The sequence below is a fragment of the Pelodiscus sinensis genome, chromosome 17 (genome assembly GCF_049634645.1).
Source record: "Pelodiscus sinensis isolate JC-2024 chromosome 17, ASM4963464v1, whole genome shotgun sequence".
Taxonomy (NCBI): domain Eukaryota; kingdom Metazoa; phylum Chordata; order Testudines; family Trionychidae; genus Pelodiscus; species Pelodiscus sinensis.
Window position 1 is genome coordinate 37,532,838 of NC_134727.1, and position 14,954 is coordinate 37,547,791.

The 14,954-nt window shown below is 52.5% G+C and overlaps 1 protein-coding gene across 1 annotated transcript in view; it reads right to left on the reverse strand.

Moving 5' to 3' along the window:
• The window catches only part of LOC102458106 (LON peptidase N-terminal domain and RING finger protein 1-like), a 38,058-nt gene that overhangs the window by 20,779 nt on the left and 2,325 nt on the right, over positions 1–14,954 (reverse strand). The window contains exons 2-5 of the mRNA XM_006138309.4: positions 8,603–8,721; positions 3,811–3,933; positions 2,044–2,184; positions 666–807 (exon numbers count right to left, since the gene is read on the reverse strand). Coding sequence (XP_006138371.2) covers positions 666–807; positions 2,044–2,184; positions 3,811–3,933; positions 8,603–8,721 — 525 coding nt within the window. The remainder of the gene's footprint in view (positions 1–665; positions 808–2,043; positions 2,185–3,810; positions 3,934–8,602; positions 8,722–14,954) is intronic.

Below are 14,954 nucleotides of genomic sequence, written 5' to 3' on the forward strand. Positions count from 1 at the left end.
GGAGCCAGTAGCCCGCTGTGCACGACACAGGAGCCTCTCTCTGTATTTACCGGCGCGCTGCCGCGTAGACGGGCGTGGGTCTGACGCTTGGCTTAAAACGGACGTCCGTATTTCGACCTCATTTGCCCACTGCCCTTGCACAAGTGCTCGGGCGGAGGTATCCGTCCTATAATCCGAACTTTTAATCGTCATGGCTTGAATAGGTAATAAAATAAGTGGTCTAAATCCCCAGTACGGGGGAATAGAGCGGGGCCAGTAATGAAGCGCAAGGCCCGGTGTGGGGGAACCGACTGCACACACCTCAGGCCGGCCCTGGGATGAGGGAAGGGAGGGGAGTCACCTCACTACCTCAGGATGCTGGCCTTCCACATACACCTCCAACCTGAATCCAAATACCAGCCCAGGAGACCCGGATGGGGGGGTGGACATTGTCCAGCCTTCTCCTCTGTGCTTCATATGCTGAGGCGTCTAAGACGGGCCTGCAGCATGGAGGCCCAGGGCGGAGGCTGACCGTGCATGGTCAGACTGTCCCGGGAGAAGCGTTGGGTTTCGACAACCACTGAGATGGTTCCGTGCTTCATAAATACGAAGCCCTGATCCCCCTGGGCCCGATGCTTGGGGAAAAGCTGCAAACTTGCCCTGTAATGGAGGACGGGGCGACCTACCGGATGATCTCCCCTCTGCCGAGGTCCCTGAGTTTTTCCCTCTTCTTGGCCACCAGGCAGGCTGTGGGGGAACACGAGGCTCCTGCTGGCTCAGTTCAGACAAAGCTTCCCCCTTCCCATCTTCCGTCTCTCCCTGCAGATCCTAGATCGCAAAAAAACCAAGAAGTCAACCAGGGCCGTCTCTACCGGTGCCCCGTGCTGGCACCCCCACCCTCCGGGGGGTGGCCGCTGCGCACGGCGGGGCTGACGCTGAGGGGGAAAAGGGTTGCCAACTCTGCCGGACCGGACGCCATTTCCTGCAGAGTTGACAACCTGGAGCAGGGCCGGGAGGGAAGCGTGGGCCAGAGGATGGCGAAGCAGCAGCAGCAGGCCGTGAAGCCGGCTGGAGAGAAGCGGCGCTTTTAAGGGGAACGTGCCGCTTCTCTCTAGCCTCCCTGCTGCGCGACTGCCTCCCCCCCCCTCCCATCCTCCAGCCCGCGAGGTAATTTGGTGCCCCAAATTTCACGGTGCCCTACGCCACCGCATGTTTTGCCAATCAGTAGGGACAGCTCTGCAGCCAAACCTCACATCCCTGCCTCCCTTACACGCCACACAGACGCGTCTGCGCTACCGAGGCGTAAGGGAGAAAGCTCCTCCACGTATGGGTAGACTCCGGCTGGGCAGAGGAGCTCTGAGGAGGACGGACGGACGCCTCAGAGGAGGACAAAAATGCTGGCCCCTCTTATCCCACCCGGGCACCTATCGTGCGTGCAGAGGACGGTCCGTGCTGTGCTCAAACCAGGCCTCTTCTCTCTGAGCTCTGCCCCCTCCTTGAGCGTGTTTGATTCACTCCCCCGTCTCCTTGTCCCTCCTCGGCCACTGGGGTCTCCCAGGCAGTGCAAAGTACCAGTAGGAGAGGAGCGCTCATTACTTGGGCTGGCCCAAATTTTTCCTCACTCCCCTGCTTTTCATTGCAAAATTCTTCCACTTTTCCCAAAAAAAGCAAAGCTCGGAGGGGGGGAGGGGGGAGATTGCTGACAGGATCCACATTTGCCGTCCCCTCTTCTGTCACCTGAAATCCTTTGGGATTTTTTTTCCCCCTTACCAGGGGGTAGGGCGGTTGGGGGGGGACATGGAAAAGGGGTGATTTCTCATGCCTGCCCAAGCCCTTCGCAAGATGTGGGGGTACCGCTTTCCCGGTGTTCCCCCCGCCCCCGCTCCGTTCCTTCCTCTGCTGGGCCGCATCTCTGCTAGCAGCTGCCTCCGTCCGCCCGTCAGCCCCTTCCCAATGCCAGGGCAACACCCTGCGCCCAGGACAGATCTCCTGCCGCCCTCACACGCCTTCCCCGGAGCTTTGCTCCTGCACACACCAGCACAGCAGGCCCGAGAGGCCCCTCACCTGCCCGTACTCTCCTCCACGGGGCGGCCTTGGCAGAGGGCCTGCTCCTTCCTTCCCTGAGTTGCTGTGTTTGGCGTCCAGGCTGGCGGCGCTCGGTCGCTCCACGACAGGGCCTGGCAGCGGGGACTCCTGCACGAGGAGCTGCGGGCAGAGGAGACGCGTCACATGTCGGGGGCAGGGGAAATCAAACCGGAAGGCAGAAGGGGGCTTCTAGATCGGGGGGTGGGAGGGCGGAAGAGTAAGCCAGAGGGGGGCGAACTATGGCCCACGAGCCACATCCAGCCCGTCAGACCCTTCTGTCCGGTCCCCGAGTTCCCACCCAGCGAGGCTCGCCCCCAAACCCCTCCCTTCTGTCCCGGCTCCCCTAGCGCTGGGTGGCACAGTTGCCGCAGCGCCAGCCCCGACGGTCTGGGCGGCACGGCTGTAGCACTGCTAGCCCTGGTACTCTGGGCGACGTGGCCGGAGGGCAGGCAGTGGGGGCATTAGATAGGAGCAAGGCTCCTAGTGGAGTGGTCAGGGGAAGGGAAGTGGGGGGGCTGGATAAGGAGGGGAAGAGAAGCGGGGGGCGCAGTCAGGGGGTTGGATAGGGAATAGAACGTTTGGGGGGCCTGATAGGAGGCCATGCCTGGCTGTTTGGGGAGGCACAGCCTCCTTTAACCGTCCCTACCCAGCCCTCCCTACAATTTCTGACCCCCCCTCCGCTCTCAATCCTCTCTGCCCCCCAGCCCCACACTCCTACAAAGGCCCGCCAGCCCAAGAGCTACGGGACAGGGTTGGGTAGAGATGAAGATTCAAGCCCAATTTCTTTTCTTCCCAGCTTCTGGGCAGAATCCTGGAGTCCTGCCGCCGCGACAGGCCAGTTCTACCCATTGCCCCCTCCTGCCCCGGCAGCGCAGTGGGGTGGGGAGACAGGGCAGCAGGAGAGAGCCGACGTGGGGGTGGCAACGGGCAGCGCTGGGGAGGGCGGTGATAAACCGGACACAACATGGAGAGGGGCGGTGCCACCCGGCCCGGCTCACCCACAGCGACTCGGACGGAGGGAACATCTCCCGGAATAAACCGGCACAGAGCGCGTGGCCGGTGGAGGCTGCCTAAGGTCAGGGTGGTTTCTGCAGCGGGCTCGGGGACCCCTCAAAAACACCCCCAAGCAAGCGACTGTGAGAGGCGGCTCGGGACGCAGGTTTCTTGGCAGGAAAACGGCCAGGCTTTTGCCTAGTGACGGTCCGCGGCCGCGGGAGGACGCCTGCAATAGCTGCATTCGGGCCCGGGCGATTCCTCCGCCCCGCCAACGCTGGCCGGGTTAGCACCACGGCAGGGCAGCAGGATCACCGCTTTATTTTGCTGCCTAATTCAAGGGCCCTGAAATCCACGCCCGGCTTTCAACTTCCTGGGAAATCGAGAGGTTTAAACAGAGCCTGGCTCTTGGGCTGAAAGGCCCCGGCACCAGGGGCTGACCCGCTCTTACCCACTGTCCTGGAAATGCCCCAATGCTGGGGGGGGGGGGTTACCCTCTTACTGCTGTGGCTGGTTCCTCCTGACCGGAGGCCACCCGAGTCGGGAGGCTGGACCAGCTCAGACTCCCAGAGGGCTGCCCAGCCCTCGGTAGCATCCAGGCATTTAACCCCCTCCCTGCTGGGGCCTCCCAACTCAAACACCATGGGGAGGGGGCGGGGAGAGGATAGGGGGCTGTGGGCTGGGGGCAGAACAAGACCCGTGGCGGGGCTAGGGCCCCATCGATTGTGAGGACGGCCCCACCGGATCGTTCACCTTTTCCATCTCGTGCCGAGCGGCATGGAAAGCGGGGTTCAGCGTAAGGCAGTGGTGGAACTGCAGCAGGGCTTCCGACATCTGTCCCATCGCCAGCAGCACCTTCCCTTTCTGGAAGTAGCCCTGCAGGGGAGCAAAGCCAGCGGGACAGCCACATCATTTTCCTGGCCGGATTCGTCACCAGCTGGGCGATTTCTTTTCAAGGGAACCGCGCAGGGGCACTAACATGGCAACCCAAGTCCTCCTCGTACCCACACACCACACAGCACGAATACAAACCTCCCCACCAACTCGGACCCTCCTAAACATACCCCCAACGGCTTCCTAGGCTGTCCTCGGAGAAGCCCCAGGAATTGCACGATGACGCCCACGAAAACCACACGTGGCGACATGGGGACTCGGTAATGCTGCCGTCCCAGAAGTCAGAAATGGGAGAGAGAAGAGCGGGCCCACTCCTGAGGCCGTGTCTGACCCCGGCAAAATGAGTATTGCCTCATGTGGCTGGTCTTCTGGAAGGTAGCAACCTACTACTGCTGCTGGCTCACAGCTTTTACTCCATACGCTCAAGTGCTAGCGTGTGCTCTGCAGGGCTGGAGGAGCCAGTTTCGCACCCTGCTGACTGACCATTACCCCTTCCAGGAGTGGCCCAAGGCCAGCTGTAGCAGCTGGCGCCCCAGGCGGAAGGCGCGATCGGTGGCCCCGCCTGCACGACCGTCAATGGGTGTGACATCATCACGGGGTGCCCTATGACATCATCATCCGGCGCCCAAGCCAGTAGCGCCTTAGGCAACTGCCTAGTCTGCCTAGGCTCACAGGCCGCCACGACCCCTTCAGTTGGATTTTCTCATACTCCCAGAGGGTTCCACAGCTTGATCGATTTCCCCTGCTCCCCACGCTTAGCGTACGTCTAGACTACAGGTTTTTTTAAGATATATGCAAATTCAGTGCTAATTTGCATATCTTCTTCTGATCGCTTTTTCAAAAGTGGGTTTTTCTGAAGTGAAAGTAGTCTGGACGCCGTTTTCTTTCAGGAAAAAAACACTTTTTCGAAAACTGCATAAACCTCCTTTTTTTTTTTTTTTAGGAAGAGCGGGTTTTTCAAAAAAGGGGGGTTCCCCCCCAAAAAATGCATCCAGACTACTTTCACTTCGAAAAACCCACTTTCAAAAAAGCAATCGGAAGAAGATATGCAAATTAGCGCCAAATTTGCATATCTCCTTTCGGGGGAAAAAAAACCCGTAGTCTTAACATACCCTTTATCTCCCCGTGCTTTGTCAGCAAACGCCCCAGAGAAGAAAACGTATGATGGGGAAGACTGCTTACGGCACTAAGAGGACTTTTACTCCAAAAGGCAGCCACAGAGCAAAAGCAAATTCCATTCACTGGCATACAGAGAAACTGGGAAGTCCTTTTCAAAGCAGAGACAGGTCTCTCCCATTTCCCATTCCTTTTGCTATGCAACAGATTGCTCTGACCTATTTTTTACCTTTGCCGCCCGTTCACACACTGCAACAGTCATAGATGTTCTTAGCCTCTTGTCTCTTGGCTGCTGCACTTCTCTCTGGCCCTGGCCAAGACCCCCTGGCCCCGCTCAAACCTACTCAGAAGGCTGCTGTGAAGAGCGTTTTCTTTGCCCGTTCCTTTTTCTGCTTCGCCCCTCTCTTTCCGGACTCCCCTCCTCTGTTGCACCAAACATAAGCCATTTTCAAGGCCCTTCAGGGCCCAGCCCCACCCTATCCATTCTCTCTCCTCCAGTAATGAAATGTCATAAGAATGGCCATATTGGGTCAGACCAAAAGTCCATCTAGTCCAGTGTCCTGTCTTCTGATAGCGGCCAATGCAAGATGCCCATAGAGCAGGCATGTCCAAAGTCCGGCCCGTGGGCCAATTGCGGCCCGTGTTCCGGTTTAATACGGCCCCACAGGTAATTTAGCAATATCTATCTTTTATGGCCCCCAACGAATCCATATGTATTGAGATGAATACATTGTAAAATCTCAGTTAATGTCAGTTGGTCTAAATCAGTTATAAATATATTTGGACACAACATGTATACTTGGTGTTATGTTCCTGTTCATATTTTTTGAACTTAAAAGTTGACAGACAACCTTAATTACCAATAATATGTAATGTACTTTACAATGTTCCTGACATATATTTCAGCTTCCTGGATTTTTTTTTCATCTGGCCTTCAGATATGAAAGGCAGAGTGATTTAACACCTGTTTAGATTTGTCATCCATGTGACGAAATGAAAAGTATGCCGTTTGCAATAAACTTTGCATAAAATAGTTAATTTGCATTTAATTTTAATGGTTCAAAGAATGTCAGGCAAAATGGTCGGCCCTCACACATGTTCACTTCATCAAATCTGGCCCTCTTTGAAAAAAGTTTGGACACCCCTGCCATAGAGTGTGAACAGAACAGGGAACATCAAGTGATCCCTCTCCTGTCACCCGTTTCCAGGCTCTCAGAGAGACCAGGAACACCATTCTTGCCCATCCTGGCTAATAAATATTAATGGACCTGTCCTCCATGACTTCATCTAGGTCTTTTTTTGAACTCTGTTAAAATCGTGGTCTTCACAACTTCCTCTAGCAAGGAGTTCCACAGGTTGACGGTGTGCCACGTGAAGAAAAGCTTCTGTTTGTTTGTTTTAAACCTGCTACCTATTCAGCGGTGACACCTAGTTCTTAGATTATGGGAACAAGTAAATAACTTTTCCTTATTCACTTTTTCCACACCAGTCATGATTTTATAGACCTCTATCCTATCCCCACTTCGTCTCCTCTTTTCTAAGCTGAAAAGTCCCAGTCTTATTAATCTCTCTTCCTATAGCAGCCGTTCCTTTATTAACGTGCTTCTGTGCTTGACCAAAGAGTGCCTTTCACAGAGTGTCAGACACGCCTAGAGGGCTTCAGCTTGGGTTTTTCTTTGAACCCAAGAGAGCTGTATAGGTGCGCTGGGCTTAATGAGCTAGGACACATGGCCCACTTAGCATAATGGAGTGCTCTGTATTTGCAACTTAACACGTCACTGTTGAATTGGGCCAGTGCATTTCCAAGCAAGACACACCCGAGAGCTGTGCCAAGAGGGAACGGGTGAGTACAGAATTATCAGTGAACCATGACCCTCGCTCGGTCACCAGCTGCACCAGGGCTGCTGGCAAGGTGTTGGCATTAGGGGTTTGGAACGGGTCCCATATGAGGAGAGATTAAAGAGACTGGGACTTTTCAGCTTAGAAAAGAGGAGACTAAGGGGGGATAGACTAGAGGTCTATAAAATCATGAGTGGTGTGGAGAAAGTGAAGAAGGAAAAGTTATTTACTTGTTCCCATAATATAAGAACTAGGGACCATCAAATGAAATGAATGGGTTTAAAACAGGTTTAAAACAAATAAAAGGAAGTTCTTCTTCACACAGCGCAGAGTCAATCTGTGGAACTCCTTGCCTGAGGAGGTTGTGAAGGCTAGGACTATAACAGGGTTTAAAGGAGAACTAGATAAATTCATGGAGGTTAAGTCCATGAATGGCTGTTAGAAAGGATGGGTAAGGAAAGGTGTCCCTAACCTCTGTTTGCCAGAGGGTGGAGATGGATGGCAGGAGAGAGATCGCTTGATCATTAACTGTTCGATTCACTCCCTCTGAGACACCTGGCATTGGCCACTGTTGGCAGACGGCATACTGGGCTGGATGGACCTTTGGTCTGACCCAGTATGGCCATTCTTATGTTCATTCAAAGGATCGATCCTCTGCAAATGTTCCCATCCACTCGCTACATCTAAAACTCCTGCCATCCTGTGCAAGCTGTCACTTTTCCAGACATCCCCCAGGGACACAAGGAAGAGCCACCATGCAAGTTGTCCAAGACTGTGGAATCTCCACGACTAGAGACTTAAGAGCAGGTTGGACAGACGTCTGTCACAGATGATCTAGAAGGTGCTTGGTCCTGCCAGGAGGGCAGGGGACTGGACTCGATGACCTCACAATGTCCCTTCCAGTTCTAGTGTTCTATGCTCCTATGAACATTTGTCACCATCATCTCCTCCCGGCGGCAATGCTACTCCCTTGCTCTCAAACGCGGAATGAGGTGCAAGAGAAACGAGGTCAGCTCCACCCATGACGAGCCGGACGAGCAAGTTAAACCCTGGTCCAATGCCCACGAGAGCAACGGAAAGGTTCCAATTATTTGACCAGGCCCTCAGACTCATGGCTCTGCAAACGAGTTTCAGGAAGAAAGGCAAAAAGACAGGCACCTTGGAGCCGGGGGAAAGAAGAGGCTTCGTGGAGAAGACCCTCTAACACGATCACTGCTGAAATCTGAGTGGTTCTGAGCCCCCGAGCCGAACCCTCGCGCATCAGCAGGTTACTAGGTGGAGTCTGGTCAGTCCTGGAATGGTTTTGGTTTGCGAACAAGTTCAAATTTTGTACTTACATATTTGTGGGAACCCTCCACCTCCCCCCCCCCCACACACACACACATTCCTTTGGGCAGCTCTCTCTCTTTCCAGTGCAGGAGCGCTATAGAAGTGTGGCAATCCAAGACAAGGGAGAACTCCGGGGTCAAATGAAACCCTCTGGGAGAAGGGGGTGAGGGAGAGCCTGGCAGTATTTGTAACCCCCATTTACCGTTCTAACAGCCCCCAGAATGAATCCCTCCGTCCCTGTGAGCAGACGGCTGCAGTTCCACAGCTCAAGCGTCACCTTTCACATCACGTTTCACTTCAAGGCGCCCACAGCAGGTGCCCAGTCCACCTTCTTGCACCAGAACCCACCAGCCGGGCACCGACCCACCTCACACTCCTCCGGCTCGCTCCGGCACACCGCCTCCAGGTCCTCCAGTGCCTCAGGATACCGCTGCAGGGCCACGTAGACCTCCGACCGGCTCAGCCTCAGCGAAACATCATCCGGCGCTGCAGGCACAAGCCCTCAGAACCGTTAGCACAAGGTCTACACTCAGTATCTCCCATACACGGCGAACCACATTCCGGCCTAGCGCAAACGGGGAGCGGGGGGGCAAATCCTTTGGAAATCTCCTGGACAAACTCAGCGGGAGTGGAAGTAACATCAGAGGTAAAATAGAGTCAGAGGTAAAACAGTGTCACTGGCACCAGCGTCGCAGCGGATGGACAAGGCAAAGTGAGCACATCAAGAGTGCAGAGGAGAGGGGTCAGGGCCCCCCAGCCCAGCATTAGGGAGCCAGTGTTGGCAATCCAGACCCCCCCCTCACCCTCACTGCCCCACTGTAAGGCTGGAGCACACAAAATCTACTAGCCGGGACCCCCTCACTCTGGGGTTTGAGGGAAATGTGGGGAGAGTCTTTCTCTTTCTCCATCAGGGGCCAGATCAGTGAGGGTTTGTTTGGGGTTTTTAGCTTCTCACTTGTGTGCGGCCCCCAACTGATTTTCCATGGGCCAGTGACCCCCCCAACCCAAAAAAGGTTCCCCACCACTGGTGTAAAAGGAAAGACAGCTAACAGGATGAAACAGAGCCGTGACAATTGTTTTGTCCTGTAAACCTCCTTGCAGGAGGCATAAGGGATCTGTCGAAAAAGCCTTTCTTTCTCCACAGATCCCCCTCTAGACTGCCGCTTTTTGCCGACAAAGTGCTGAGTCCGCAAAAACGTGGCAGCCATTTTTATGCAAATTAGGCACGGGATATTTAAATCCCTGCCTCATTTGCAATGTCGACCTGCCTAATCTGCATCCCTCTGCCGACTGAGGGATGCAGTCTAGACATACCTCCATTGTATGCCAGATCAGGAGATTTGTACTGTTTTATCACGTGTTCGCACTTGCATTTTGATCAACTTACGCCATGATTTTGTCACCCCTAAATTCACATCATTGGCACTAATTACTCTTTGTTGAGGACTTAATTGCAGGCCAGGATACAGAGGGGTCTGTAAGAAAATGAATATGCAGGCTGGCATACTCTCTAGTCCAGGATGAACCTCTCTAATCCGGCACTGTCTGATCCAGCAACATCCAGAGTCCAGCATGATGGTGGGTAGCCAGATGTTCACTTTTCATGGGTGTGGTCAAGTTTCCCACAGTCCCATAACGTTTTTTTTACAGCCACCAGTCCCGGCTCTCAGTTTTCTGTGCCGTTATTTAGCTCTAATTTACCCCTAAATGTCTTCTAAGAGCCCACTAAGCAGCGGAAGTGCTGGTAATGCTGCTAGACAATATTAGCTTCTCATGGCCTTGCAAATTATCTGGTTCAGCACCAGTCACATCCTGAGGGTGCCATACTAGGGAGGTTCAACCTGTAGAATAGCCACAGACAACATGTGACTACATGATATTATCCAACTAGCTACATGATCCAGTCTGGCATAGGGTTGCCAGATGGTTTCAACAAAAATACTGGACACACTTGACATTACAGCACAATCTATATTATATCTTATTTAGAAAATATCGAACATTTCTATTTTCTCAATTTGTTTCCTGAACAGAAAGCTCAAATACTGGACTGTCTGGTTCAAAACCTGGCAACCGTAGTCTGGCATGTGACACAGGTGTCAATATTTTATAATAGGAATTGGTAATACAAAGGCAGGCTAGCCTTAAACTCGAATTGGTCAACAAAGCTAACGGCTCTCTAATTCCTGACCTTAATGCATGGAAACGCTGACGTTTTCCAAGATGATTTCCTTCTGCTAGGTTTCAAAATGGGTCTAGTTTTCTTCTCTGATCTCCCACAATTTCAAGGAATTCTTTTATCTACATAGTGTATTAATTAAATGTTTTGGAATTTTTTTTAAAAAGGGTTTTTTTTCAATTTGAAATAGGCACTTTTTTAAAAAAATAGACCAAAATCTGTTGTATTTCTGCTTTGGATAGAAGTCTGGCACATGGTAAATCGGTCTGATCCAAACTGATAACAAGTCATCAAAACAAAGAAAAAAGAAAACAAACCCAAAATGGATGAGTGAAAAATGAAAACGGGACACACAACCTAAAGGAAGCCATTTTTCAGCAGAAAACTTTTGATCAGCTCTAATTACAACCAGATACTAAGGGTCCCTCAGGTTTAAACTAATGCTCACACTCAGGGCTCGCCAGACCGCGCTGCACATGCGCAGATCGCGCGGCGCTGGCTGTGCCGGCTTGTAATCTACTCGCTCCGGGCGAGTAAATTACATGATTTGTCAAGCCCTGCTTGCACTAATGCTCACGCTTACACTGAGTCATGTTTATTATGGTAGTGATGAAGGATCAGCCCCATTGTGCTCGGGGCTGGAGAGACACAGAGAAAGAGACAGTCTCTGTCCTGAAAAGTGTATCATCTAAATCAGCAACAGGAAACTTAGCTTAGTGAGTGGGCTGCATAAGTGTCTCTCCTTCATCTCAGCGGTATGCAAGAGTGTCAGAACCAAGACAATCTCCCCGAATAGGGTAGTTTTGCTCTTCACTTGTGTACCTAGAACGTACATGGGGTAAGGGGCGATTGAACCATAGCAGCGCTTTGATTGGATGCCGAGGGAGCACACGGCTCTCACAGTCACTGTTGTGTCAATCAGCACCCACCTCCCCTCACGAGCTATAACTTCACGTGTGTGTCACCAGCAGAATCTTACAACCCTGCCCGTGGGCAGCGGTAAACACGTCTCGTGGGCCACACGTAGAACCCCGACGGGCGGCCTGCGGTCCGCAGGTTGCCCACCCCCGGGGCTGAATAGATGAGACAGACACAGGCTCTGGGAAAGAGACAGAACAACAAGCTGAACCATCAGTTACAAATCAGCTTGGGTTAGAGACAGGAAGTCAGCGCTTCCGTTTCTAGTCCCTGTTCTTGCTAAGGCTGATCACTCCACATTTTGACCACAGGTACAGGGGGTAACAAGGCTGACTCACAGTCAATTCCTATTTGCCAGCATCTCTTCAGAGACTCTTCACCGTTCCCAAGAACCTAGAGATCCCCCTGCTCTTCCCTCCCCCACCCCCAAATATCCAGCCTCCCATTTCTCTGTGTTCCAATTCATCCGGATGTCACCAGCCCAACCTCTGCTGCAAGACCTCAGCTGAGTGGACTCTGCCCAGACCTATTATAGCAACCCTTCAAGGACAGGACCTATTGGTTTGATGGCAGAAGGGTTTGCGCTTAGACAGTCTGCAAGCAGCTCCCTCTTTGGGACCCAGCTCCTATGGCTGGAGCAAGAATAACAAGGGTCCCTGTGGGGTGCTGTTGCCATGGGAGGGCCAGGGGTGTCTGCTGTGAGTCACCGAGCGAGGCTACCAAGAGACGTTACAAAACAGCATTTCGGCTGAGGACCCAGAGATGCGAAACGGCCTCACAGTCCCAAGTGTCGGCGATCTCCGAGTCAAGGAGGCCGGGAGGAACCACAAAAGGGGATGCGCCCCCCTTCATGGCAAGATTCGCAGTCGGTGTAAATCAGAATCGTGCCAATGCATCTACCCCCCTTTATGCCTGATACATATACATTCAGACTAGGAGTCCCCAAAGCAGCCTACAGGGGAAATCAGTTCACAGGGATATTTTCATAGCAGTTGGGCATCTCCAAAGTCCCCCATGTCAGTACTAGGGATGCGGAGGTTTAACCAGTAAGCCTCACCCGTCAAAGGTTAACCAGTGGGGCTGGAGCAGCGCTTGCAGCAGTGGGGTGGGGAGGCATGTTCTGGCCCAGCAGCTAGCACGGGGAGGGAAAGGGGGCTCCAGACAGGCTTCGGCATTCCCCCTCCCCGGCTTGCTCCCCCCTTAATCAATTAACCTCTGTGAACCAGTAAACAATATGATTTCCCGGTTAGCCAATTAAACGAGATTTTACATGGGCCTGATACTGACCGTGGTGGTGTAAGGACAAAGTCACTCCCTCACCCCCAAACCAATTATTGTCAGGGGGTGGGAAACCCGGAAATATCATGGCCATGACCCTTCCGCTCAATGCCCCGCCCCTTCCACTTGATGCCCCGCCCCTTCCTGTGCAGCCGGGGGCCACTTTAATAATTTCCCAAAGTGGCCCCCGGCAAAAAATTATTGCCCACCCCTCCCTTAGACTGAGCTTCATCCACCAACCTACTGGGATGACCTCAAAGGTTTGCCTTTCTTCTGGCTCGGCCATCGTGGGTGCTGATGTCACATGGCTACTTGTTCACTAACACCCCTACCTCTAATATCACACAGGTTACCGACTCAGCATGAGGCGATACTCTTTTCAGATCCTCCTGACAGAGGCTGGATTTTAGCTCTCAAAGTCCACTGAAGGCAGGATAAGAAGTCATGTTAATCTGTACATTCAGGCTAGGTATTAGGAAAGCGAAGTATAAAAGGTACTGGTTGAACCTCTCTAGTCCAGCAACCTTAGGACCTGACCAGTTCCAAACCATAAACTTTTCCGGACCAGGGGAGGTCAATATTGTCCAGCAGCATTACCAACACTTCCACCGCTTGCTGGGCTCTTAGAAGACATTGAAGGGTAAATTAGAGCTAAATCACAGCACAAAACATCGAGAGCCAGGACTGGTGGCTGTAAAACTTTGTGGACTGCGGGAAACTTGGCCACACCCACAAAAAGTGAACATTCGGCTCACTAAAATCATGCTGGACAATGGATGTTTCCAGACCGGAGAGTTCTGGACTAGAGAGGTTCCGCCTGTTGTTAAGTTTTGGAATAGGCATCTAAGGGAGGCTGTGAAACCCCATTCCAGCAAGTGTGTAAGAATAGGTTAGAGGAGGGAGAATCTGAGTTTATTTGGTCCTGACTTAGCGCAGGAGGCTGAACTTGATGCTTACTCAAGGTTCCTTCCAATCCTCCATTTCAATGATTCTATAGTTTTATGACCGGGGGGGTGAGGGGGGGGGAGGAATCCTGCTGCTTGATTTGAGCATTAAACACCCACATCAACCTACAAAAATCTCTGCCAAGGGTTGCTCTGTAGCCAAAGGGAGAAAAAAGGCCTTGGGCTAAAATTGAGCAACACATGAAAAAAAACACTGTCTGAGTATTTAAACCCATTTAGCTACAGATAAGAGATTCTTGCCAAGCCACTCAGACGCTGCTGAAACGTTAGCGCTCTCTTCTCTGTAACAAAACAATCCTACATGCTCCGATCCTCCCGCGTATTGCGCTGCGTAAGCCTGAGGGTGTGCAGAGCAGATCTGGGTTTGGTTTGCTATGCAAGTTTCTCACACACCCAACACAGCTGGTGCCCCTGATCCTCTGCCGTTTCAGACCTAGGCTCTGGAGCAGTTCTGCCAACGCGCTGCAGTCCAAGCTGGCAGACAGCTGGGACTCTGATGGCCAAGGAGACTATTTATTCACGCACACGGACCTGTTACTGTAACCTTTTCCACATCCCCCTGGGTCTCTTTATCCACCTGCTGTATCTTGTCACAATCCGGGAGAATGAATTCCCTAGAGCAGCAGCTGCCTCTCCTTCACTTCTCAGCACGGTACCTCACCCAACGGGGCTCTGATTTCTGACTGGCTCTCCCAGGTGCGGCAGCAAGATATAGAATAGCAGCAGCCCTTTCCCCCAGTGCTGGTCCTTGAGCCAGGACCACTCACCAAACCAGGCTGTGCGGTGGGTTTGGTAAAGAGGACAAATGGAAGCCAGGTGAAATCAGAACTGGTTTTTCACGTGGGGCCTGCGCTGTGACTCCAGAGGGGAAGAGCTAAGAAGTGATTACATTGTACTGCTTCACTGGTCCCAGCCACATGTGTGTAAAGACAAAATGCCACGGCCATCGGTATTCACGGGTTAAATGATGCCACAGATCGGATTTGACACCTGCATAGAGACGCACACTGGTAAACCTGAGCCTGTCATGGAAAGCAAGGGACAACACCCCACCTCCAAGATGTTCTTTTTGTTACGGCTCTGTTTCCTTTTAAGTCTCTGGTTGTTACCTAAGCATATTTCTTTATCTTGACCAGTGTTCCTTGTAAGCTGTGCGCTTGGGCAGCCACCCAGGTGAGATGCAAATACTGATTAGCCGAGTGCCCACAGCTGGCAGCATGTATTTCTACTGATGGTGCACATCCACACATGCCTTGGTGCAAATAACAAAATTCATTCTGCACATGGATGGAAAAATGTAAAGGGCACATGAGTCCTGACTACCACTATAAGTTCAGGACAGGGCCTCAACTCTCACTGATATATCAGTCCTGCCAATG